Here is a 27,875-nt window from a genome sequence, read left to right as displayed (position 1 = left end):
TGGAGACGCAAGGTTGGCAAGGGGAGCCGCGTCGACTGTATTTGAGAGGGAGCCGCCTTGGTCAAAGGTGATAGGCTAGCGACAGTGACGAGGCCTGTAAGAGGAGCTGAAGCCTGCAGGGACAGTCGCGTGGGTGGCCGCCTTGTGTAAAGAGCCGCCTGGTAAGTGAAGGCTCTTGAATCTGCAGACAGAGAAGGGGAGGTTGCCGCCTGGTGAGATACGAAGGCTGGCAAGTATGTGAAGAGGGCTTCGACGCAGAGACAGAGAGGAGCAGAGGCTGGGCGAATAGCTGAAGAAAGGGTGGCTGGTGTGGGCCGCTAGGTGAAGCCGGAAGTGGAAGCACAGGTAGGTGCTGGAGACAGGGCTGTGGACAAGTGATCGTGCAGAGGCTGGTGGGACTGATAGCACGTCAAAGACAGAGACAAGGGACAGGTGGTGCTTGGGTTTGTTGCGAGGCTGACAGAGGATCAGCACAGAGAGTGAGAGAGAGGTGTTTGGGTAGCTGCTGCTGGCGACACACACAGAAGTGATGGGCTGCAGAGAGAGTTGAGGGTTAGCTGGTGGGGCGCCCTCTGAAGAGAAGTGGCCGGGTTCTTTCTGGTGTGATTGGCACAGCAAGCAGGCGAGAGGTTCGCGGTGATTGGGGATGTGGTGTATCCTTGGCAGTGACAGGTCAAAGTGTTGATGGGTCGTGTGGCTGGAGGCTTGGTCGTCAGACGCAAGGTCGTAATTCCCGAGGTGGTGTGGCCGTGGTGGAATTCCCTTGGCAGTAAATCCAGGCCTGAGTGTTTGTAAGTTGTGTGAGTAAGGCTTCTGTGTCGGGAGAAGCTTGTATGATGTTTTGATTGGGAAATATATTACTGGGTGTTTACCTTGTCTATGGTGCCCCTGTTTTGTGCTGTCTGTCTGGCGTGGGTGGGTGGTGAAGTGTGAGAAGTGTTCCAGCCGGTGGCTGGTGGTGCCTTCGTTGTGTTTGTATTTCCAAGTTTGGGAGGTGAAGGGCTATAGAGGCAGTGGTCTTTCTTTCTTTTTTTCACCTCACAGTAGGCACATGTGATCAGCTACCAGACAGGACGTAGGCGCGGGCACAGGGCAGGCGAGCTCCTCTCCCCCCCCACGCACACCAAAAGATCTGCACACACACACACACACCCATCTCTGTACACACTTTTTTTTTTTGTGAAACCACTATTTATATTAAATAGTAAACTGTAAAGTCATAGTCACCCGAAGCACGTGGAACTATGAGAATGAACTAGAAAAACTGGGAAAATTCTTCAAACTGCTGGAGAAAAAGCTCGTCAAGATCATAGCAATCTCGAAGAGACCGGAATAGGGCAGCACTGAAATAGGGGAAGGGATGAACAACATCACCAGAAAAGTGCAGATGATTTCTGGTGGAGTAGATGGTCCAAAGAGCCAAGAAGCGCACCCATGTGAAGAAATCATCATACCCTGGTAAAGCTGGGGACAATATGCCAAAAATCCAAAAAAGGCGCCCAAAGCGCTGTCGAGGGAATCTATACTGCAGCAGTGTTGTCAAATGTTGAAGAAAATCGCGGGAATGCAAGCAACTCCACAACAAGTGAGGTACGGTTTTGGGCATAAGCTGGCAACACCGACATAAAGCTAGAGCAATACAGTAGAGTGCCAACCGGTAGCACGTCCATAATGCATCGCCAAAAAAAGACCCGCTGCTTAAGTTGCAACTTTGACTTCCACACCTTTTTTAAAGTCGATTTCCACCAGGGCAAAGGCCTATCCACACTATCACACACACACACACACACACACACACACAAGCCTTGAGGTGGATCACATAGCAGAGGGTAGGCTATGAACAAGAACTAGCAGGTATAGTCAACGTCCAGCAGCTTGCAGAAGCACGTCAAGGCCACACCCAGTAGGCAAACACACCCTATGACACACACACACAGAGAAGCCTTGAGGTGGATCACACATTATGACACACACACACACACACACACACACACACAAGCCTTTCCCATCTCTGTACACACACTATGACACACACACACACACAGAAGCCTTGAGGTGGATCACATAGCAGATGGTAGGCTATGAACAAGAACTAGCAGGTATAGTCGACGTCCAGCAGCCTGCTGAAGCACGTCAAGGCCACAGCCAGTAGGTAAAGATGGTGACCAGCAGGTATAATTGACGTCCAGCAGCAACAATCGGCGAACACCCTCTCTATGGCAGGTACAGGTGACTTCCGTCTTAGTCGACACACAGCACAGCCAAAATTGGCAACAACCCTGTCAACAGCAAGAGGAACGACTGAACACACAACACACACACCCATGTGCGTGCATAGCTGCACACAGCTGAAAGAAGCCCCACACGCAGTCCCTCTAAAGGTCGTTGAACACACACACACACACATAAATGTATGTATGAGACTCGGAGTATTAGTTTCCAACTATAAGAAAATAACATGTGCACTCCCGAGTGTGAGAAAATGCCTGCCATAATCTGTAATCTCCCCCTCATCCTGTGCTGATCTCTACAACCCTACATCCTCTGCCATGATCTCCCGGTACATAGCCTCTTGAGTAATCATACAGCTCTGTCTGCTCTGTGCATGTACATGCATTAAAGTCTCCCAATAGTAATATGTCTCCCATGCTGGCAAACCTCATGATATCATCATATAGTGGTATATAGGGCGACTCTCCTGATGGTGGGCTGGGGGAAAGTAGCATACCGCCACATATAGCTCACGGAGCCCCTCTGTGCATATTCGGACCCACATGTACCTCGCATCTACATCTCTATGTACCACATGTATTTTGTCACAAAGCTCCTCCCTGTAAAGTATTGCCACTCCTCCTGATCCTTTGGTACCTCCCACTGTGCGTGGCTGAGGGCGGAAAACTGATTCCCATCTATAACCCCGTACGTTAGGAAGCCTCTTGTTTGTGCACTGATGGGTTTCCGTATACATAGCAATATCACTGTGTATGAAAGTATCCTCAAAGTATCCTACATCTGTTCTAAGGGCTCCGTTGCAATTCCACACCGTGAATCGTGAGGTCTCATAGGCCACGCACCGTCAAGCGGGCCTCCTCTCCGTAATGATGACTCGGCCATCTCCGTATACCGCCCATTTCCCCTCTTTCCTTGCCTCAGGTACACGCCGCATGTGTTCCTTCGGGTGTGCTATCTGTGCCACTGTAAAGTCCTCATCCAAAAAAAATTTCCCCCTTAAGGGCCATCCTTTTGGAGAGGAAGGCCTTCTTCTTCTCCAAGTCACCAAACCTAATGATCAATATCTTCGCCCTGGTTTCATCTCTGCCTACTCACCATGCTCCAGTAATGGGTACATCAGTGGCTCCAATTTTTGTTGCAAGAGCTTTTGCATCCTCTTGGGGATTTCCCTTATCTTCCCACCCAACTACGCGTACATGTAAGGCACGTGCCCGTCTCTTCGCTTCCTCTTCCAATGTAGCATTCATCACCTCTACTTTATTGACTGGTGTATCCTTCAGTTTTTTTACTACTTCAATCCATGGGTTGACTTCCTCAATTTGTTTCTTTGTGGCACTAGCAATTTCAGCCCATGAATGCATTTCCTTCTCACCTGCAGCCACTTTTACCTTACATGATTCCAAAGTGTTTTGCATTTCTGTGATGTCTTTTTCGCGGTCAACCATACATGTCTTCAAAGTGCCTTCGTACGATACAACTGTTGTGCCAATCTCTCGGAGCATGTCATCCTTCCATTTCTGCATCTCTTTTTTCATTTCCGTGTGTATCAAGGCTTGGGCTAATTTCATCTCAACCCGTACTTGGGCTTGCAATTCTCCCTTCAATTGGACATATATCTCTTCCTTCAGTGTTTCGTATATCACTTTCCTTTGGGCATGCATATGCTCGGTCCATTCCTCTTCAAGCTCCTGTCGCATGGTGTTCATCTCTGTCCTTATGTTATCTCCTCATAAAGGGCTTCATCTCGTAGGGCCATCTTCGTAATGCTTCGTGAGCCAAGGGACATGATTCCTTCCCTCAGTCTTCGGCGGTAGGCATTTGGTGCCTTCGTGGGGGTGTGAAAGGTTGTCTCACCATCCTGTTCCCCCCTCCAGGGGTTGAGACATGTTTTCCCCTACTAGTTGTTGCCTTGGGGGCCTGAGCAAGGGTGGGTGGGAAAAGGGAGGGCGACCTGCGCCGCACAGGAGCAAGGGTGGGTGGGAAAAGGAAGGGTGACCTGCGCACAGGGCAGCAAGCAAGCCGTGGGTAGGAAAAGGGATGGCGACCTGCGCACAGAGAAGCGAACAAGCCTACAGTGGCAGCCAGAGCAGAGCAGCGAGGTGGTGTGCGCACATGGCACCGAGGCACCCTACAGAGGCGGGCAGAGAGAGAGAGCCCATGTGCTGTTCAGCCCTGCGCTTCCCTGCAGCCCAGGAGTCACCAGCTGAGAGAGAGAGAGAGAGAGAGAGAGAGAGAGAGAGAGAGAGAGAGAGAGAGAGAGAGAAATGAAATGAAATGATATATTAACATCTCTAAGAGGCCATAGTGGCCTATGAGACCAAAACTGAGAGTACATCTGAAGTTGGTGTCTCATCAGAGAGAACAACTAAATGAGACTAAAAAGTACAATAAACTGGTTGTCCTACAGTTATAAGAACAGAACTGTAAGACTCCGAGATGATACTGAGTAGAAAATACTAAAAAATACTGAAAAATGTATATCAAGTAGATCCATGTATGCTGATCAGTTGATGTGGCCCTCTCCTTAGATCAAGTATCTCCGCCATGGGGCTGTCTAGAATGGAGAGGTCGTAGAAGCGAGGTAGGCGCCTCCGATGCCGAGCAATAATGGTTCTGATTTGGCGATGGTGAAGATGCCGTGGTCAGGATCCTGGTGGGCGTGGCCGACGAGCACGACATAAGATAACTGCTCTATCAGTGGTGACTCCCTGGGAGCGTGGTCGGTGCCCTGATGGCCCAATGGAGGAGGTATCAGGAGGTGTGTCGGCTGGGTTGCTGGTGCTGGTGCCGAAGAAATCTGTAAGGGTCCTCTGTCTAGGTACATCATGGCTCGGCCTCCTGTCTGCCAAGAGGGTCTCTCTGTGTCTCCTGAGCTCAAGTAGAAACAATCCCAGGCATCTCTGATCCTCAAACTCCATGACCCTGCGTAACGGCCCAAAACCCTCTCAGAAGAGGCAATGATATCTCCCTCGGATCTCATAATAGACTGTACATCGGCAAATGTAGTGTTCCTCTGTCTCTACCTCCTGGTAGCATAGTTGACAAATGCGGTCATCCAAGATCTGATGCACATATCGCCCTGTCTCAATCCGCAGCTGGTGTGATGAGGTCCGGATCTGCCCAATGGCACAACGTATCCCATGTGATAGGTGTACATCCATGTACGCCGGGCCGGTGATAAAATCATCCGGTGAGAGGTGTAGAAAATGGCTCTCGTAATGAGCCATTTTCGTGTTCAAGGGCTCAAGGGGGCTAGTCCATGTCCTCTTTGTGACCACTCTGATGATATCCATCCTGATCATGCGGTTTTGCTCTGAACGGGTGAGATCCAAAAATAGACAAACCAGGCTGTACTGAAAGGGTGGTAGTGCCTCTATCCGCAAACCCTGTAGGTCAAACCATGATCTCATCTGAGCGTACCAACAATGAGTATCTCCATCCTCTGCCAACTGTATGGATGAGGTCAATGCCGATCGGGAGTACCTCTGCTGAGGGAGCTCCCATAGCCGCTGTAAAACGGTAACTGCCTGGAATAGGGCCTCGGTTACTACTGGTGGGGCACCCAGCTCAGCCCGAACAATCTCATGTGGTACTGATGATTTGCTCCAATTCATGCGGGCAATCATCATAATCAGTGGTCTCTCCATTTGCCTCCATCCCTCATCTGTCTCTCTCTGAGATCTGTGATGTATACTCGGCCCCCAAATTGGAGCTCCGTACAGGAGGGTCGGTGTGACAAGCGTATCAAATAGCCACAATTTGGTGCGTGGCTCCTGAAACTCTATGTGTGCACACTGCCTCTCAAGTGCCCCCAAGGCTGCATGCCCTCGAGCTAATCTAGTTGCTGCTGCCTCCTTCAGAGAGAAACGCGGTCCTGTCAAAGCAACTCCCAAGTAGACATATGACCTGACGTACTCTACGGGCTCCCCTCGAAAAGTGAACTGAGGCTCTGATCTCGTCACCCATGCTTGTGTGGTGTTAAACACCATAACCTTGGTTTTCCCAAGGTTCACTGTCAGATCTCTATCCACACAGAAAGCCTGTAATGCATCCAGGTGTCTCTGTAATCCCTCCGAAGAGTCTGAGATTAGAACAATATCATCACCATATAACAAGATGGGTATCAACACCCCTGCTAGGCATGCCCCTGGGCCTCCCAACCTGTCTACATAATCAGAGACCGCATCAATGTACAGTCCAAAGAGGGTGGCGATAGCGGGCATCCTTGCTTCACCCCTATCGTGCTGGTCACCCTATCAGATAGTCTGCCTACCACCTAGAGCTCGGACTCTGCCTGTCACAGACTCATACAAAGCATATATCCCCCACTGCATATCCTCAGGTACCTCAACGTCATGCAATCTGTGCATAAGCCTGGCACGTGGTACGGTATCGAAGGCTTAGCGGAAGTCCACAAAGCAGCAGTATATCCTTCTCTTCTGTGCCCTGCCCTCTTCAATAAGCGCCCGAAGTGTCAGTATGTGATCCAAGGTAGTAAATCCTCTCCTAAAGCCAGCCTGTCCATGTGCTCGATGACCATGCCTCTCTGCCCATCGTCTCAGCTCCGACTCCAATATAGAGCCATATAATTTGGCCAAGTAATGACCAATCATGATCGTCCTGTAGTTGCCTGGTACCATGGGGTCCCCACTCTTAAAGAGTGGTACAATGATATGCTCTCTCCAGCTTGTCGATAAACCCTCACAAATGGCACAATTAAACACATGTACAATGAGCGGAGCCAAAGTGTCTCGTGCATATGAGAAGTGCTCTCCAACTAGCCCATCATGATCTTGTGCCTTTTCATGCTGTAACCTGTCTATCGCATCTAGCACCATCCGCATAGTAAAAAAGGTGCTGCTATCCAGTCTAGCTCCCAGTGGAGGGGGGTGGGGGGCTATCCTGGTGCATCATATAGCTCTCTAGCATAAGTATGCCATGCCTCAGGTGCAGTAATCGGAGTACCAAGCTGTCTCTCCTGAAACATCTTCCATGCCCTCTTGCTGTTCTTCCCGAGGAAGAGTTGGTAGATCTTCTCCTCTAGCTTAGCCAGATAGGCTTGTTTCTTCCTCCGCACAAGGCGCCGAAAGATCATCTTGGCCTGTCTATGCGTGTGAGACCCAATGGTAATCTCACGCTGTAGCTGTGCTCGTGTCTCACGACACTCATCATCAAACCAACTGTTCTGTGGGGCAGTGCTGCGGGGGTGGGTGGAAGGGCTCATAGTGCAGGGAAACGCATATGATGCGGATGCATGTAGTACACCTGCCAATCCTCTCGTGATCTCGTCCAGAGGGCTATGCGGGTCTAAAGCGAACAAGCCATCAGATACTGCATCTCGATAAACCCCAACTGTCTCACGTGTAAACTGATATCTCGGGTACCTAGGTAGATGAGTGGCTGGCCCATCTCTCGGGGATCTACCTACTAGTGTGAAACTCAGGTATGCATGATCGGCTGCTATGCCAATGGGCCTACTGCAAATCCTGAAACCCCGCACATCAGGTATCAATGAAGGAGATCCCATCAAGTAGTCCATTGTGCTCGCTCCCCCTTTAGAGTTCCACTGTGTGAGAGCATCTGATCCTTGCCATCTCGATAAGCCATTGTATATGACCAACCCATGTGCACTCCCAAGTGTGAGAAATTAAAATACTAAAGAGAGAGAGAGAGAGAGAGAGAAAGATTAAGCGTCCACTAAAGACCCAATGGGCCTATGAGACCAAAGTGATACAATAATGTCCATAGAATATCTCATCATGGAATGGAAAATAAGATAGAAACAAAACATAAAGAGAGAGAGAGAGATAGAGAGAGAGAGAGAGAGAGAGAGAGAGACCACAAGAGTCTTGAGCCTCCTCACTTTCTCATCGTTAGATCCTGTAAATCCTTCTAGAAGGCCCTTGAGTGAAATTTTCAAGTTGTCAACTTCTGACCTGAGAGCCTTTTTCTGAATTTCCAATGACATCTTGTCAAGCATAACCTGTGAGAGAAAAAAATCATTTAAGTAAATAATTCAACACTACTGCCTGATTGACGTACAAATCAATTTAGTTGCGAGAGAGTCATGTACAGAGAGCTGACTAGAGGATGTCCAACCTTGTTGTATTTGTTATGGAACTTGGACAGGTATTCAAATTCCTCTACCTCCTTTCCTGGTTCATCTGTAACAACAGGAGACTTTTCTTCATGTTGAATATCATTTGAGCATGCGTTCAATGCCGTTCCACTTGATGTGTTGTCTGCCCCTTCTTCTTTTGCATGCCTTATGTCTGATAAAACACCAACCTCCTTAGATTTAGTGTCACAAGACTACAATTATCAACTCAGTTGCAAAGATTTGTACCCAAATGTCATAGTATTGCTTTAAACAATGGGAAGCCATGGCGCAGGTGTTTGATTTTGATGCCTCTCATTATGTTTGAAAAAAGCCATTCCAATCAGATGGCAATGGTTATCCAATTGAAACAAAATACCTCTTTTGTACCACTTTATTTATTGAATAAATGTATCATCCATGGTGTGTAAGGCATTGGCCTTATTTTGCAAGAAAACCTTTTTTTTCCCCAAGAAAAAGATCCTTCTATTAGTTAATGAAAAACAGCCACAAAGGGCTAAATACAACAATGAAGGGCTAAATACAAACTTGCCTCTCATGTACACGGCGGGGGATCAAATAATCAAAAGAGGGGAAAGAGCCAATTCTCCTCCGGCTGGCCGCTGTATGAGGAGAAGGCTATCTCATACAGGGGGAGGGGAAACAACCACACAGGTGGTCTGTAATGCCAAGTGGGGTCACCACCTCTATTAGTGAGAAAAGGGCCAGGCTGCCATAGCCTCAAGAAAGCTTCCCACCACTCCCGCATGCGGTCAGAGCCACCTTGCAACTTCCTTCACTGACCATGGAGGGTATAGATGATGTCGAGCCAGATAATTCTGATGGACTCAGCACAGAGAGTATGGGTACCCTCTATGGCTTCGTTGCATCTAGCTTGCCATATGTGCCATGTTGCAATGCTACTACAAATCTCCCATCTTTGGCATGAGCCCAGTCGCCAATGGTCAAAAGATGGGGCTGTGACTCGTACTGTTGAAATGCGAAGGTGAGAGACCTGAAGGGCTCGCCCCCCACCATCCTCCTCATAAGCCCTGACCACCTCAGCCTCTGTGGCCCAAGCGACAGTGCCCCATGTAATGATCCAAGTCCAGGCCCTGTCCACCATCGTGAATATGCGGAGAATCTGTAGCCACAGACCTGCTAAGCCTTCGGGCAATCCCAAAAACAATGGCGTTGAGACTCCTGAGGGTGGCCGCACCCGACCTCCAACTACAAACCATGTGCCAACCGCCAAGCTCCTATGTGCCATCAACTAGAGAAAGAGGGTGACCTTTCTAGGCTGAAAACTGTCCCATAGCCTCTTCGAAAAATCTGAAAGGAAACGTTGTGATGAGAGAGGCCCTGTGACTACCAATGTACGCCTGCTGCCAGGGTGCCATCAATCTCTAGCATCTGAATCCTGTGCCTTAGCTGCGCTGTATATGCAAAAAAGGGGGCATCCAATGTCTCCTCCCGGTCAGTAGGGTCATGCTAGGTCCACTCTCCCGGGTCCCGTTGGAGCCACTACTTTCATGTAGCCTGTAACGGCATGCGTGAGTCGCCCGTAGCGGCGGTAGAGCTCGACCAAACATGGAGTCCACACGCCGGAGCGCATGTGCCGAGTGTGTCAAGGGTTTAGGGGTGAGGCGTCTAGGTCGGAGGACCGTGGGCGGCCAGGCTAGTGTGGGCAAGCTCCCAAGAAGGGTGATGGGTCTCCACTGCCGGATCTCAACCCTCTGAAAGCCTCTCTCGCGTGGCACCTGTGAAAATAATCTCATTGAAGGTAGCACGAAGGTCGCCTTCCATAAGGTCCCGGTGGCGGAGAAAAAAAAGAAACTAGGAACCCATCCGCCCCCGGGGAGTCAATGCCTCCGCCAACTCCTCTGCAGAGAAGGGAGATAGTAAGAAGGACCGAAGAGCGAGGTGAACCACCTCTCGTGTGCCGCCAGACCCTCTCGCGCGTGTCCGGGATCCTAGAACTCATGTGCATGTCTTGCGTCCAGGGGTCCTCTAGTATCAGAATAATCAGAGCATGATCCAAGAAAGTAGTGCCCACCAAGATGCCGATCATGCCCCCACGACCACAAGCCCACTCATCCACATAAAATGTGTCAAGTCGAGAGAGGTTGGGACCGGTGCTCCTCCTAACCGACTGCGAGAAACACAGGCTCCCAGGGCTGCACCAAACTCTGGAAGATGCAAAGGATCCTGACCCCTGAGTGCCATGACCAACTCCTCCCATGCACAGTACTCTGCACCTGAAACTATGGCCGTGCCTCCTCTGAGTCTGCCCTCTGTTACCTCTATCATGTTAAAGTCTCTGCCCATGCACCAGAAGTCAGCCTGAGGAAGGGCCTGACGAATTGTGCTCCAGAATGTGGCTCTACCTGCTGTGGCCCATGCCATCCTCTCCAATCATAACGGTAACCCACAATGCTCGCCCAGGGACTGTGACACCTGAGCCAGTCACTACCGGTAAGAGCTCCTCACTAACAGAAATACAAAATACTCAACTATGTCCTTGAGGGACAAAAAGAGGGAGACCAGAACGTGTGGCTCCTACCTGGTAAAATCTTCCCGGAGCGGCGAGAACACTCCTCGGAAAGGTTGTGCTCCTAGAGGAAAAGAATGTCGATGGATCCCCCAACTGTAGCTCTGTGGAACTCACCTTTGAGGACCCCTCACCTTCTGAAAGCATTGAGGCCCCCCTAAACTCTGAATGTTCCATGAGGCTATCCGCATATCAATCTTTGTGGGAAGCGAAACTATCGGAACTGCCCTCCACTAAAAGAGTCTTGGGCGTGGGTTTAGATGGGGAGTAATCACTATCGGTCCTGGGACGAAGATGCGCCAACTGGGCACGGATCCTGTCCCCTCCATGTGTCGCCACTCCGTCCAAGCGTGAGAGTAGGCATACTCCAAACTCTATCAATCACAATGAAGGTATCTGTAAGAGGAGGGGAGGGGTACTACGACTGAGATATGCAGGAACACAAAAGCAGCACCTCTAGGCTAGAGGCTACCACCTCCCCATCTTGGTCCCTATGGCCTGAGCCTCCCAACTCCATCCTAGCGAAGAGCTAGAGGTGGGTGAGCACATCAGTGATGTGAAGATCATGGAGGTGGTGTGAAAGCTCGACTGCCAACCCCTAATGGCGGCCGCCACTGACTCCGAGTCCCACTCCGTCTCCGAAGCTGCATTCAAAGGAAAAGAGAAGATCGTCGCGTCACTCTCTAGCGTAGAAATGGAACACAACACATCTGAATGGGCGCTACTGTCTCCTCAAAAAGATCTGTCCCTTCCAGTGGAAGGCAGAGGATGAAACTGTAATCCACTCGAAGCCCCAAGATCCTATGGGGCCCACCATGGGACTTTGGCGAGAGAGTCCACACCGAGGAATTGGCGATGGTCATCTCTACTGGTTCTGAAAATCTATGGATGAGTCGGCGAATGGAACTCGCCGGCTGCCTCCGCTTCGAGTCGGGCGTCGTAGGAGTGTGGCGGGAGTGCTTTGGGGAGGCAGAGGGAGGGGGGGTGCTGGCTCAAAGGAAGGAGACGGGGTAGAGGAGACCGCTGCGGGAGAAGTCGGAGGTGAGGATGGGAGAGGAGGAGGGGGGAGAGGAGGGGGGAGGAGGACTACCACACCTCCAAGAGGGAACTCTACGCATTCACCTAATGGATGAGCAATAGATCACAACCATCGTAGGGTACTTACCAATGCTTCGATCTCAAGTCCCTTGAGACCTCCAAGCTCGCTGGTCAAGCTCCAAACTCCAAGCTCCACCTCCACATTGTCACCGTGGAGTCGCTCACACCATCACATAGGCCAATCGCTCTCTCTCACTCTCTCACACAAGCATAAGTACACAAGCATGAAAAAGGCACAATGCTAGAATGCTCACTCCTTCAATCTCTCTAAAGTCACAAGGGGAGAGCTCTCAATAGCACAAAGGAGATTGTGTCTTTACATTATGAGAAAATGCCTTATATACATTTGGCCCTTGTTCACAGTTGGGCACCCAAAACTTACTTACTAGGCCTTGGGTGGCCAATATCTCATAATGTACAACCTTTATAGTGCCTTTTCATGACACTTATTAATGTCTTCATTTGAGGATCATGTTGTTAATCCAAAATGGGATTAACCTCTCCCCCTTCCTGATGTAGGTTCTGTCCTCAGAACCTGTTACTTAGGTCGGAAGACCTGGTCACCGAACTCATGTCGGTAGAAATTTCTCTTGGATTGGAGCTTCCAAAGTGTGCAACGGAATGCTGAGTGTGATTTGCAAAATCCAGTGTCCACCATGTCTTCGAATGTAACATGCATGTATGCTGGAAGACATCGTAGTCAGTGGTAGTACAGCATGATACCTCTATCCGACGGCCCTTGATTCATGTCGAACTTCAGGTTCTCTGCTTCAAAGCCATCGTAGGTTTCTTTGGGTTGATCTATTAGCACCACCAACAATTTCATAAATCTGACACTTGCTACAATGGCGGGATCTGGTATTCCTCGCCATGCCCTGATCCATGTCAACATATGCTGTCCTTGTTCTTGAATGTGGCCAAAAGTTGCTGGTATGAAGATAGGGAAGTTGTAACACACATGTGAGTCCCGGTTTTTGGCCTCTTGGAATTCCAGCGGTATCCACCTTCTCTTGATGGGCATGTACAATGGATCGACCCTCATTGTTGGTGGCGCGCTCATGTATACTTGGCTGTATTCTGGAACTGACAAGTACTCCTTCCTTCAGTCGGGTTGGATTCCAAAATCCGTCAGTTGTGGGTTTTCTTCATTAGTGATAATAGTGGCATAGCCACCTCTAGTGTGTACAAGATGTGTCCTCCATCTCCTAAAACAGTAGCTGATCATGAATGTTACAATGCAAATTTCGAGCAAGTCAGCCAACTGAGGATTTGCGAGCCTTGTGTGTTTTTCTACATTCACCCACAATGTACCCTCTCCAGCCAACGGAAGTAATTCTTCTAAGTCAGGGAGTGAGGCACAGAGAGGGTATGGTACATTATGCTACCTTGTTGGTGTGACTGCTGAGTATGCCTCTGGCATGATTTGGCGAGTGGGATCAAATGGAGTAATCTGCATGAGAACTTTGAACATCAGCTTTGGCTTTAAAAGGGGGTTGCTTGCGTGAATGAATCCCTCGTACTCGGCAGCTGTCAAAGAATCCAAGAGATTATTTTCAGTGAAAGGCTCAAGGTTATCTTGTGGAATGAGATTGCGTACCTCCTGAGATTGCCGTGGTGGGGATGGGAGAGGTGCCAGTACCTCTTCGGGGGCGAGAGTGTTAGTGGGAAAATCTATCTCGGGAGGAGAGAAAGAGGAGAAAATACAGTCAGCTTGGGAGGAGTTAGTAGGTGGCACGTTAGGATAGAGGTCAAGAAGCTTACTGGCTATATTAGAATATACAGGGTAAGTGGATTTTGAAGTGAAGAAGAACTTTCTTCTTGACCTTGACCTGTGCTAGGGGGTGGGTGGCTAGGCTTATGGGCTTTAAAAAAGTTTTGTAGTTTAGGAATTTCTTCATCATTGATATCACGGTAGTTTATGTGAGTGGCATCAAAATTATATCATACATTGGTTAGCATGGCTTCTAAATGTTGGTTGATATTAGTATAGAGTTTAAGTATGCCAACAAGGTGATATAATGTAGACTCACATAGATCAAATGTTGGTGAGTGTTATACACCTCCAGCCACCCATGACTGATAACCCATTGGTAAGTATTTGCTACCACCTCATAGTTGGCTGGTGTCTGTGGTATGCCATCTGGAACAAACAGGTCGAGTTTTTCGATACTGTTGTCCAGTATTTTTGAGTTTTGGAGTACGTGACACCAACTATGAAGGTTTAGCACTATAGGATGTAAGGGGTAGAAGAAGATGTCCTGTGGGTTAGTTAATACAAGGTCGGCCCTCAAAATTCCCGTGACTATGGTTGGGTCAGCATCTCTTTCAGTATTTTGTTTGATTAGTGTTAATTCTCCTAGGCCTATATCTTCAGCTAGGTTTATATCATACTGAAGTAAAGAGAGTGTTAGTGTAGATAAAAACAAAGAAAGAGTGTGAGGAGGGGCCCGAGGAGTTACTCGCGGCTGGCCCAACTCCGAGACGCGCTCAAGGAGGATACGCAGATCATCGTTTGGCTCCAGGTGTTGACTTCTTTCTTGTGCTGCTAGTAGCTGACGCACAAGATCTTGCAGGCGAGAGTCGGTATTGCTGAGGTGGTTGGAAATTGTCGTTTCCCTGATCATCCTTGCAGCATCCATCTCTTCAAATCTTCTCGTTGCATCTTCCTGGGCTCCTCGGGCAGTTGCTTCCCTTTCGTAATTTTATGGAGCCTTTGGGCCGCTAGCCTCTGAGTGTCTTGTAGTTGCTTTGTAAGCTGTGTCACGGTCTCTTGGTGCTCCAATTCTTTCCTATGTGCTTCTGCCTGGCTCGCACTTATTGTTTCGTTGAGGGCTCTGATCTTCTCTGCATGTGCTTTGTTTGTTTGTTCTCTTTCTTGTTGCAGACTATTCGCCCTTTCTCCCTCTGTTTTGAGCTGTGCTGTTAGTTGTGTGATTTGCTGGTGAAGGACATCTTCCTTAGCCTTTGCATTGTCGTGGCTCCTTGATTTGTTCGGCATGAAGTGTTGTGAGGTTCTGTGTGTGGGCGACCTCTTTCTGGAGTTGGTCTTTTGCTTGCTCCAGCTTGGTGTTTAGGTCAGCATTGTCGTTGATCTTTTGTACGATAGTCTGGCTTAAGACGAGGTTATTATTTTCCAAGGAGTTGTACCTTTGTTCCTGCTTCTCTGTAGCCTTTAAGCTCTTCATAATGACCTCCCTGTGAGTCGACTCTGCTGCTTCAAGGTTTGCCTTTAAGTTTTGCACTTGTGTAGTTGCATCCTTCAGTTGCTTCCAGAGGGTGGTGTTCCTGTCATGGAGCATGTGTGTCGTTAGTAGGATGTATCGCCAAACTTTATGCTGTTGTTCCCAGTTTTCACTTGATTCAGCTTCCAGTGCCTTATATGGATCGTGGAGCAGCGCGTCTAGGCCTTCCATTGTTTCCTGCATGAATTGGTGATAGTCAACGTCCTGTAAGGAGGCTACCTGAGGCAATTGCTCTTTATCTTCCAATTTACTTCTTTTGCTTGGACTTGAAGGCTCTAGCATTTTTTGTCTTTTACTTGACTCTAGGGGAGCCTCTAGTTCTTGTACTAGGATTGTGGCTTCTTCTACTTCTCGTCCCTCCACAGCTTGTTGTCTCATTGTTTGTTCGTGAATTGTCTCTGTTGGTGTATCTCCTAGGCTTGAACCTTTGAGAGGAGAGAGGTCTTTAAAAATGAGCTGTACTGGGCTTGTTGGAGGGGTGATTTGTTGCTGGGGTTCTTGCATGGTAGGGCCGAGTATCTGTTCTTAAAGGACCTCTTGGTATGTGTGGATTTTTGTTGCCACCGCCTCTTCCAGTCTCTGTGATTCGATCGCAACATCGACAAGTATTCCTCTCATCTTTTTATCTGTTTTCTTTCTTCGGTCTTTTTTGCTCTGCTTTATGAGATCCTTAGTCTCCATCAATATTGCTTGCCCTTCCTCTACCTTGCAGTTGCTTCTTGGATTTTTGTTGCCACCGCCTCTTTCAGTCTCTGTGATTCGACCACAACATCGACGAGTATTCCTCTCATCTTTTTATCTGTTTTCTTTCTTCGGTCTTTTTTGCTCTGCTTTATGAGATCCTTAGTCTCCATCAAAATTGCTTGCCCTTCCTCTACCTTGCCAGTTGCTTCTTTAGGTTGGTCGAGCATGAGTGCCAGCTGCATTTGCTCTTCAGGTTCAGGCTCTTCCAGAGGCCTCCTTGCTACATGGTTGAGGACCTGTGTGAGGAGGTATGGATTGCTGATCTTTGATTGATGGGCCTTCAAGTAGTTCTCCATCTCCTTATGCAGATAGAATGTCCAATCCTCCTCCTTTTCTTCATACGTCTTAGCGATCCTGTTTAAGCCCACTCGGTTGTATCTGTCTACACGCTTTATTTGCATCATTAGGGACATTTCTGCATGCCTTCTCTGTAGCTTCTTCTTGGATATTGTCGTATTCGGCTCCATTTGAATTATAGGAATCCTTCTTGAGCATATCCTTTATGGGCATCGTACCAATGTTGTGTTTGTGGGCTTTGATTGCAACTGGAAGTTGCAAGGCATCTCTTATTAAGTCCTCGGTGATGAAGAGTTGTTCAGTGGTGCCATCAGCCTTCGTGACTCTTCCTCTTTTGGTTTGCTTGTCGTACGTCTTCAAGTACTCCGCGCAGAGGTCTGTGTCGATCTCGCGGGGAAGTATCTCCGCCATTAGGGACTAGAGAGTTACCTTCCCGTGGGGTGTGATAATCTCCTTCCGGATGAGGGTGCCCTGGAATGATTGGGCGTAAGGGCCCAAGAAATTCGTCTTTGGCTTACTTATCCCTTGTTGTCTGTGGCTAGCTGGGGACCCTGTAGCACTGCTTGCTTGAGTGGTAGATGGGTGCTCGCGGGCTTCAGACTTCGAGACCGACATCTGTATCAGGCATATAAAATCAGTCGAATGACTGGTGGGTTATTACCTCTTTCTTTCTTTTTTTCCTTTTTTTCTTTTTTTGGGTTAGTAATTTAGTGGGAGTAGGTTAGTCTAGATGAAGAGAATGTTAGTGTATTAGGATTCTAGTGATTAGTTAATAGTCAGAGTATGTTCATGTATAAGTCGTGAAAATGCAGGATTGTGACGTGAAACACTATGGCGTGAATATGTAGACGTGAACCACATACGCGTGAACACTTGGACGTGAAACAAGGTGGCGTGAAACACCTACACGTGAAACACTTAGACGTGAAACAGCGTGGCATGAAACACCACGTGAAACAGTGTGGCGTGAAACACCTACACATGAAACACTTGGACATGAAACAGTGTGACGTGAAACACATCCACGTGAATATGTAGACCTGAAACAGTGTGGCGTGAAATACCTACACGTGAAACACTTGGACGTGAAACAGTGTGACGTGAAACACCTACATGTGAAACACTTGGACGTGAAACAGTGTGGCGTGAAACACCTACACGTGAAACACTTGGACGTGAAACAGTGTGACGTGAAACACATCCACGTGAATATGCAGACGTGAAACAGTGTGACGTGAAACACCTACACGTGAAACACTTGGACGTGAATCAGTGTGACGTGAAACACATCCACATGAATATGCAGATGTGAAAATGCAGGGAGGACTGGCATGGGCCGTGAATTTACAGGATTTGTTTGTGGAAGGGCAACAACTGTGTTTGCACATGCTTATGGTGTATGCTTTATAAGGATGGATTTTTACATATTACTGCAAGACGATATGAACTCATTCATACAATTGATTGATATCATACCCAAGAGGACAGAAACTCATTCATACAATTGATTGATATCATAAAAAAGAAAAAAAAAAAGGGAAAGAAAAGAAAAGAAAGAGGTTAAGCTCCCACCTCGAAAGGGATAGGTTAGGCGGTTCTACGATGGAAGAAGGTTCGGAGATGCGCGATGAATGAACAACTATTTACACACGATGCAAAATCACCACGAAAAGAAGAAAAATTAATTTTATAACGTAGCTGTCGAACAAGGCGGCTACATTTAATGAAGAATGCCACGTGTCACTACATAAATAGCTGCCAAAAATTTACCGTTTCACGGCGTGAAACTCCTCAAACTCTTTCACGGCGTGAAACGCTTAATAAACGGTTCATGACGTGAACGGCTGTAGTGTGGTTCACGGCGTGAGCCATTTTTTTTACAATTTCACATGGAATGCAGAAGATCGAATCTTTTTCTTACTGTGCTCAAACAATCAAACATGCATATGATGATGCATTGCTTACCTTGTACCTTTTGTTATCACCATGAAAACCAAGGGTTCACCTGGGTACTTTTGGGCATTTGTTGATGCAGTCGTTTTAGCTCTATGTGGGAGCTCCTTATTGTTCCTTCTACCCAACTGAACAATTTTGTTGCTGTGTCTGATTGTGGATGGCTTCCATTTGGAACTCCTTTGCTTCTATCTTCAGATTTCTTGTTCAATACTATAGTCAGAGTGGGTACTATTATTGCCTTGGTCATTCTCAATTCAGTTGGCTGATTTCTCTTTCTCCTCCACACGAGTAGGTGTGGTGCTGGCTCGATCGCGAAGTTGATGATTTAAGCCATCACATCTCTTTGGTTGGTGATTCGAACCATTTGTGGTTTTGGCCATGGAATTAAGTTTGGGTACCCATATTGTTGCATTGCCTTGATAGTAGCCTTGTGCTCGCAGTAAGTCCTTTTGGACCCATTGCTTACGAAATTCATAAGGCCTCTTCAAATGCTTGGAGTTCTGCCACTTGGTAGGTGTTGGCAATGTCAGACTTTTGAATTGTGTTTTCCCCTCAACCCTTACATTACTCATTGTGTCCTTCCTATTTGGTTGATCCTTAAGTTGATTCTTGAGCACCCATTTATGTGTACCCTTGTATGTTGGGTATTGTGTAGGCAAGCTTTGCGGAATGGGTGCGGGTTCTGTTTTCTGAGGTGTTGCCTCTGCATTGATTTGCTTCCCTTGGTTAGCTAAGTTCCATAAAAGTACGGACATGACCTTCTCACCTATGCTCAACGATGCTATTCTTTCTTCCCATTGGATATTGCATTTGTTGGCACAGATCCCAGGATCGTCCTAGGATCATCTCTTCCTCCATTGTACCTGCTGCAGGCATCACAAACACCTTTCCGACCAAGGAATTATTTCCTAGCCTTAGCTTCTTCTCGCGCTTGCTCGATTTTTTCTTTTGCAAGCTGTTTCTATTGTTTTAAGAGATGTTCTTGCAAGAGCATCTCTTGGGTCAATGGTCCAAAACATTTTTTTAGTTTACTCCCATTGACATAACCCTCCATTTGGATGCCGTCATTTGTTTCTATTTGAACAGACCCCTCTGGTGTGATTTCCGATACTCGGAATGGTCCCAGGCCTCGGTATTTAAGTTCTTTTTCCTAGCGTTTCCCACACCATACATGAGGACAAGGTCCCCCGTTTTTAGTTCTTTTTGCTTAAGGTTTTTATCAAACCAATGTTTCCTGCGTAACTTTTCGACCATGAGCCCATGTGATGCTATCAACCTGGTCTCATCCAGTTTTTCCAAGTCAATTAGCCTTTCAGCTAATGCATTCTCAGTAGTTAGACGCTCCTGTACGGCAATCCTTAAGCTTTGGACTAGGTATTCCATGGGCATAACCACTTCAACACCATAAGCTAGACGAAAAGGAGTATATCCCGTCGCTACCTTATATGATGTGCGGTAGGCCCAAAGAGCTGCTGTCAGCTTATGCTCCCAATCTGTTCGATTTGCTTCCAATGTTTTTGTCAAGATAATACACAAAATCTTGTTGGTACTTTCTACTTGACCCCATTGGCTTGTGGATAGTAAGGTGATGATTTTCGATGGATCACTAAGAATCCTGCAAGTAAATGATTAATCACCTCATTGTTTGATAAAATGTGAGCCGCGATCACTCACTAATTCTAATGGACAGCCGAGCCTCGATATGATTTACTCATATACAAATTTTGCAGTTGTTCGCGCATCAGCTTTCCTTGAAGCTCTGGCTTCCGCCCACTTCGTGAAATAGTCTGTGGCCACGATTATGTACCGGGCTTGGGATAGATGTGCCGCTGGACTTATCGGTCCCACAAAATCTATCCCCCATTTTTCAAATGGTTGCCTTACGATGATGGGGGTTAGCGGCATCTTGTTCTTCTGTTGTGGAATAACGAAATGTTGACATTCCTCGCATCTTTTGACGAACTCCATGGCGTCCCCGAATAACGTAGGCCACCATAGTCCTGCTTGAAGCACTTGATTCTCCCCATGGTGCAAGGTTTATTTACTAGGTATAGTAAGGCTTGATGGTCTACAAAAAATATGAATTTGTTGGTCAAGAGATTATGTCGATATTTCTTGACAACATAGACCATGGCTAATCCTTCTCTCTCTATGGTGGTGTAGTTCACCTCTGCATCATTCAACTGACGACTAGCGAAGCAAACTGGATAGTCCAATTTGAACTCACCAAGCTGGGCTACCACCAAGCCTTCCCTCCTTTTTGCTTTGTATCTTGACCTCTTCGTAGGGAGGTTATGTTTTTTGACCTCGTTTTAGCGTTGTAGTCTCCTTCATTCACACGTTTTTTTTTAAACTAATAGAAGGAATTATTTCTGAAAAGAAAAGGACCTTTATTTCATGGAAAGAAAAGACTTACCTGCATATCATTATTGTCAAAAAGACAATTGGGACCCAAGTGTAGCACAAAATTAGACTCCCTGGGGGTCAAGTAGACATTTAACATTCACGAGGTCAAGCGAACATAAGAGACTTGACCGTCAAGTAGACCTAAATATGTACTTATTTTGATACATGAGATGAATCTAGTTTGAATCTATGGTCAACCTTTGCTCCAAGAAGTTTATCTCTAGACTGGTTATGTAGAGGTAAGAATTTGGAGAGGTTTAACACCTAGATTTTGGCATTAGCAGGTATCAGAGCAGCCTGGCTACACATCGCTTCTGTATATGTCACTCTCCATCGCTTCTACATCATTTCATAGGTCAAGAGATTTAAGGCTAGGAGCAAACCTAGAAATCTTTAGCTTAACCAAATTAAGGTATGTTTCATTCTGGAATGGAGTGATATTGTGGTTGTGAGAGGCAACAATGTTACATAGGAAGATTGCTTAGTGGCACTAGTCTCAAACAAGAACATTTAGATAGATGAAAGTTACAAGTAGCATTACAGGGCTATATCCCGAAGGATACTTACAGTGGAAGTTTCTTTGACAAAGATCCTAATCACACTTGCATTCCTATTAAGGAAAAGGAGTGACATTGAGATGTTTAAGATGGACATTGAGACTGGTAAGTTATCTTGGTTAGCTATATTAATGTTTGATAATAAAGATTTACATGTAGGAAAAGGAGAGAAAGATACACTTCATTCTCACCTATAGTGGTGCCACATGGCTATAGTTTCTCTCGTATGTCGTACGACACTATCGTACGGTATGGTGTGATGCTATATCGTACGGAACCCCCCCCCCCCCCCCCCCCTTTTTTTTTTTTTTTTCAAAAAGGAGACTTCTATTAAGTACGAAATTTTTTTACAAAACGGAGATTTCACACCAAAGCAAGGTGGAGATCTCAACCAATCAGGAGCCTTGTGCTGCCAATAGGGTCCCGAATGAGAGGATGTGAAAAAGATACCATTGTCCCACTCTCTCATAAACTGGCCGCGCTTCCTCTCCGCAACCCTCGAAGATCCCTGGATTCTAGCCCAGGTAGCCATAATGGTGTGAATAATATCACTCCAAATCCTGCAAAGTCACTAAGAAACAAGAACGGGAATACCCTTAATGGCCTCGGTGCATCTAGCCTTCCAGATATTCCAGGCTGAGATGCTAGCAATAATCTCCCAAGAGCTGTCTAACCTCTGTGCCGGAGGGACAAAGTGTGAAAGTGGCAAATCCTGAAGACAACACTGCCGAGCAACTCCTTGCCTAACCATAATGGCCAAGCTCCTGTCAGTCCCCTCGAATCTTAGCTGAGACCCAGACTGTGTCAACCAAATGATAGAACCAAAAGAAATGATAGCATCCCTCTTAATCCTACCAAAGAGGTGTGCAATCACAGACCAAACCCTCTGTGCTTCCCTGCATTCCCATAAACAATGGTAAACTGACTCCAAAACTCATGCACATCTAGGGCATGCTGGGCAAGCACCAGTAACAGACCTCCACTGATTGGTGGCCAGACCACCATGAAGAGAAACCCAGATAAAGGAGGAAATCTGTGGCTTCCTACAAGAATGCCACAATCTCTGCCCAAATACCCTCTGAATGTCAGTCGAAATGCCGTAAGATTCCCAATCAGGTCTAAGAGTAGGGACACTCTGAATGTGTCCCAAGATAAGATGTCTGGCATTTCGCACCGTATAACTGAAAAAAGGCATGCTTTTCAAAGGGTTACAAGCATCCTTCCACTCCCACTCACCAGGGTCCCAATGAAAATGTCTGATAGGGCAGCCACCATACAACCAAAGGCTAACACTCTCTGTGATCATCCCTAGGGGGGGGTCAACAAAGACGTGCTTCCCTAACCTGCCAACAACTCTGACTGGATGAATCTAGGGGCCCTCAATAAGGTCCTGCACGTCACATCTCTCCAGCTGCCATCCATCCTGTCCAGAAAAAAAGACCGGTACATCATCCTCCCTAGGCAAGGGGAGACCCATAACCTGAAGAGGAACACCTGTCCCAAAAAAAACCCCAAAACAAGAATGATGACGGCCTTCCAAGAAAGATCCAGTAATCAAGTGGTTGGGAATGGCTGCATCAATCTGTGCAATCCTCCGGCTAGAGCCTCTCAAATGCTGCGTGAAATCCAATCTCTGTACCTCGGTGAGGCTCTGAAGCCTCTTCCAAGCCAGCACTATGGGGCATAGGGTCTCCCAACCAGCCCAAAGAATATGCATAGCTGCCCCAAGAGGCCTACCATGCACATCCAAGATCAAATCATTACACAGAATGGGTTGCCGGTTAACTTCCTCCGTTGAACGCGGGGGGATGTGTACCAAAAAACTCATCAAGAACTCCCCGGCCCGTAGGAGGGACCTAGCCAGGGGGGATGAAGGGGAGCGGTGAACTGCATCCAAAAAAATAAAGCGTGAGTAGAGAGTCCAGTCACCTCCGCAAATAGGGACACACTTCGTGATCAGCTGCATAAGAAAGTCCTTCCATGGCTCAGTGCCTAGAAGAAAGCCCCTAACAACAAGCTTACAAAGCAAAGCCTTACATTGCACCTCAGGGTCAATGATATTCAATCCCCCTTCCTGCTTAGGCCTGATAATGGTTTCCCAAGCAACTCTAGCCCTAGTCTGTGCATTTACATCAAGCCCTGACCAAAGAACGTTCCGAATAAGGCGACGAAGCTGGCCAATGCAGCCCTTATGAAAAATCCAGCACGAAGCGATAAACCAAGCCGTGGCTAGCAAAACTTGGTTAACCACCAAAGCTCTAGAGGCCAAGTCGAGCTTCCTCCTACTCCAATGATGAAGTTTGCTTTTAATGCTTAAGAGCACTGGAGCAAACTGTTGTGCAGGGGAGATGTCAATGCCCACCTGACAACCAAGGTATCTGGCAAAGCATCCTCTCTCAATCCAAGTAAAACCAACATCTGTACCCCAATCTGCAAGAGGAGAATCACTGATCCAAAACCAACTGACTTATGCCAATTGATAGTAGCTCCTGCTGCCAAACAAAAGGCCTCCAAGGCTGTCCGGAAAGCACATAAACAAGCATGTGAAGCCTCAAGGAACAACGCCGTATCATCTGCTAACTCAGAGTCCAAAAACTCTTCCTCCATGAATAAAGGCAGCCTGAGACCCACAACACGAGGGACAGCCCGAAGAAACCTGCTCATAGCCTTAGCTACAAGGTACAGTAAAGGGGCAAGGGGACAGTCCTGCCTCAATGAACGGGAAATCTGAAAACGCTCACCGCGCCCCCCACAGGCTAAAATAGTGCTATGAGCCTCGTTGTATAGGCAGGACACCCCTCTGATCCAGTTTTGGGAAAACCCCATGTGTGCCATGGTGCCCTCCAAAAAATCCCAATCCACTCTGTCATAAGCTTCTTCAAAATCAAGCAAAAGAATGGCAAGAGGCTGCTGACTAGACTTTGCCCACTCGATAGCTTCCTAGAAAGAAAAGATGTTATCAAATATACTCCTTCCTTGGAGGAACCCATTCTGGGTATCATGGATAGTCCTTTGGAGAATCAGCTGCAACCTTATACTCAAGGCTTTAGCTAAGATTTTATATGCAGATCCAAGGAGGGTGATGGGCCTCCATTGCTTGATGTCAATCTTGTCCCCAACCTTGGGGATAAGGTGAATCAGCCCCTCCGTGAGGTATGGAGGCATCATACTCGACAACCACATTTCCTGAAGGACAACAGTGATAGCATCTCCAATATGATCCCAAAAAAGAATAAAGAAGGCGGGAGAAAGACCATCGTCCCCTGGGCATGAACACTAGAAAGAGCATGCAATGCGTGAAGGAATTCATCCTTCGAGAAAGGGACATCCAAGGAAGAACACATAGCATCTGTAATGAGCCTAGGCATGCACTCCCAAACTTTCTGCCGTGCCACATCTCTCTAAGGAGAGGGCACCTCTGCAGTCAACAAGGACCGATAAAAATCTGAAGCAATACCCCTCACCTTATCAGGCTCAATCTAACCTCACCCTCTGAATCCTGCAAGTACCTCACAGAATCCCTGCTATGGGAAGGCATGTGTGCTGAAAAAAACTCTTTGTTGCATCTGCCACCCATCTGAGTCCAAAAAGCCTTGTTCGCATGAAAGGTGAACTCAGCCCTCCTGTCCATAGCCAACTGCAGCTCTGCTCTAACTGTGGTCAAGAGGTATGTAATCCAAGACGCACGTGGATGCTTTTCATGTTCCCTCTAAAGAGCAGCAATCCTACGCCTAATAGCTCTCTCCTTGTCCAGAGCCTCCTTCTTCTTGGACAAGGCAGTGCTATGATAATGATGGCTGGTCCACTCAAAAGCTAGCGCAATATTATGACGAGGATCAGGACCGTCACAAGATCTCCATCTCTCTCTGATCTCAAGGGAGATGTTAGCATCTAGATAAAGAAAGTCAGGGATACGGACACGGGGAGAGGCCGAGCGAGCCCCACGCTCCCTGAGACACAAAACGACGGGGCAATGATCGGATTTGGTGGTACCAGGCATAATAGCAATGGTGCCTCCTCTGTCCAAGGACCAATCATCCACATAAAACCTGTCCAGACGTGCAAAGATGCTCTCATCCCCGCTCTTGCGATTATGCCAAGAGAAAGATAAGGAATTTGGCCTTCTCTGGAAGTCATCCTCAGTCCAGCAATCCCTGCCAAAAAAGGAAAGCGTGAACCTCTCCCATGAGGTTCGCTCCAGAGGGTGTAAACCCCCTTCGCGTCCACCCTTCTTGTCAGAAGGCTGCTCAACCATATTAAAATCTCCTCCAACTATCCAATGATCAACCTGGGGAATGACATTTGTAATGGTGTCCCAAAAGGCCACCCTTTCACCTCTCACGTTAGGTGCATAGATATTCAAGATTCCCAATTTCTCACCCTCATGCATGATCAAGATCCACTGCGCTCTAGCAGGGATGATAACACTGTGCCCAATAACATGATGCATAACAGATGCTGCCACTGAAATGCAAACACCCCCTCTAGTCCCAACTGCCGCGGACCAGAAGGTGTGGCTAGAACCATTTCTCACACTAAGCTAGCCAAACTTAAAATGTCTATTACTAGTCTCTTAAGCAAGTATGTACAATAAGTCCGTAGACTTTCCCTATTTGACATTAAGCTCATGGTAAGGCTGCTTTATATGTTCCAGCATCATCTTACAAAAGTTAAGTGCCTATTCACATCATTAAGATGGTAAAGCACCTTCTGGATAATCCATGATCCTAAGAAAGGATCCAAACCCCTCTCTAAAGACACAATGGAACCTCCCTTAGATCTCATAATATACAATGCACCTGCATATGAAGTGCTCCTTTGACTCGACCTCCCTCTAGCATATAGTGCATATCCTCTCCTCATGAGGTATCGGCACAGCTCTCCATGTCTCTATCCTCAGGCGGTGCGATGGCACCCACAAACTGGCCCACTACAATCCGCATGGCATGTGACATGAATATGTCAAGATATCTCGCCCTCAGTATGAAATTGTCCTTTGTAAGGCTCATGAAAGTATCCATGTAGTACTGCCCTTTGTGTGGAAGTGGCTCATGTGTTGCATGTATAGACCCAGTAAATCATATTTGATCACCCGGTCCCTGTCATCCTGAAACAACCTGATGAATGGGGAGTCCGGGTCATACTGGAGTGGCGGGAAGCAATCCATCCTGAGTCCCTGTCTTGTGAGCCAGGTACATACTCGGTTGTACCATGACTTGTGCCCATCTGCTACTAGCTACTAGGAGAACTATAGGGCGAGCCTCGAGAGTGTCCAAGGGGCCATGGCACTCATCTAGTGAATGTATGTGACTGTCTGGAAGAGTGCCTCTACTACCAAGGGTGCTGCAGCAAACTCTTCCAGGATAATATCCTGTGGGAATGATGGTTTGGTGCGTATTATACGGGAGCGCATCATGACCTGTGACCTCTCTATCTTCAGCCATTTGGCCACTATCAGATCGGGCGCCCAAAAGGGTGTTCCATACATCAATTCGGAGTGACCAAGGTGTCAAATAGCCAAATCTTGGTCCTCGGCTCTTGGAAATGGGCCTCGAAGCACTCTCTCTCCATGAGAGCGAGAGAAGCATACCCTCACATCAGTCTAGCCTCTGCACCATGGCTCGTCGAGAAGACCCGTAAAGAGGGGATGCATTGAGCCAAATCCTGGAGTCATTGCAGTAGTCTGGCTTGAGGCACCGTATCAAAGGCTTTGCAAAAATCTACAAAGCAGAAGTAGACTTGTCGGTGTCGTGCTTTGGCCTTTTCTATGATGGCTCAGAGGGTGAAGATGTGATCCAAACTGGAGAATGACCTACGGAAGCCTGCCTGCACTGATGCTCTATGCCCATGTCTCTCTGCTAGTGTGTTGAGCTCCATCTCAAGTACTGATCCATAAAGTTTGTGGCCAATCATAATAGTCTTGTAATTGTTGGGGTCCATGGGATCTCCGGCTATATAGGTGGATGTGATGACATGGGTTGTCCAGGTGGGTGGGAAGCCTTCCAAAAAAGCCTGGTTGAACATATCATACCATGCTGTCCAGAATGGGGCATGAGTTTGGACCCTGACATCTAAGAAATATTATACAACCCTACAGTCTTTTCAAAAAAAAATAAAACAAAGTAAAAAACCAAGATGACTTCAAAAATTCACCTGTTTCTCCAAGTAATAGGTCTTCGTCTTGTTTGAAATTCCTCATATTCATCAGACTTGGATGTAAAGATGAGAAATGTAATGGATCAAAGGGGAAAATTTTCTCTTGTTCCAGTTCTAGCTACAAATCAAGAAAGAAATTAAAACTCAGCTGTTCAATCTAAAGGCCTGTCAAGTAGGTCCCTCTTCTAGCAATCTAAACAACAATGGCAAAAAAATTTTTAAACTTACTATCTATATCCATATTTTCAGCTCTACTGTTTAGACTTTTCACCTTGCTGTTGAGCCTTCCAAGCTTGAGAATGTTCTCAGCGATCTCTAGTTTCTTCTTTAGATCTGCTTGAATTTCTTCACTTATTTTGGAGACAGCCTGCCACAACGCCAAAACAATACATCTCCATAGAGATTCAGTAAACACATGCAATTTGAGACTTCTAAGAAAATTCCAATACCTCATTGCGATTTGCACTAGTAAAACTCGTGAAAATAGATGTTGAGATTTTGAGAGTATTCTCAAACTAAGAATCTTAAAGCCTCGTGTA

At 47.1% G+C, this 27,875-nt stretch overlaps 1 protein-coding gene across 4 annotated transcripts in view; it reads right to left on the bottom strand.

The window, feature by feature from the left end:
* Positions 1–27,875, bottom strand: part of LOC147638558 (dynein regulatory complex subunit 2-like) — a 124,854-nt gene that overhangs the window by 16,281 nt on the left and 80,698 nt on the right. For all 4 annotated transcript variants that reach the window (XM_086798472.1, XM_086798470.1, XM_086798473.1 and 1 more), the window contains 4 exons: positions 27,608–27,703; positions 27,334–27,454; positions 8,332–8,504; positions 8,072–8,215 (listed from right to left, as the gene is read on the bottom strand). In XM_086798472.1, coding sequence (XP_086654598.1) covers positions 8,072–8,215; positions 8,332–8,504; positions 27,334–27,454; positions 27,608–27,703 — 534 coding nt within the window. The remainder of the gene's footprint in view (positions 1–8,071; positions 8,216–8,331; positions 8,505–27,333; positions 27,455–27,607; positions 27,704–27,875) is intronic.

The sequence above is a fragment of the Cibotium barometz genome, chromosome 5, assembly GCF_041138505.1.
Source record: "Cibotium barometz isolate CiBa-2024 chromosome 5, ASM4113850v1, whole genome shotgun sequence".
Lineage (NCBI taxonomy): Eukaryota > Viridiplantae > Streptophyta > Polypodiopsida > Cyatheales > Cibotiaceae > Cibotium > Cibotium barometz.
Note: the sequence above shows the minus strand (reverse complement) of the source record. Positions and strands in the feature narration are given on the sequence as shown.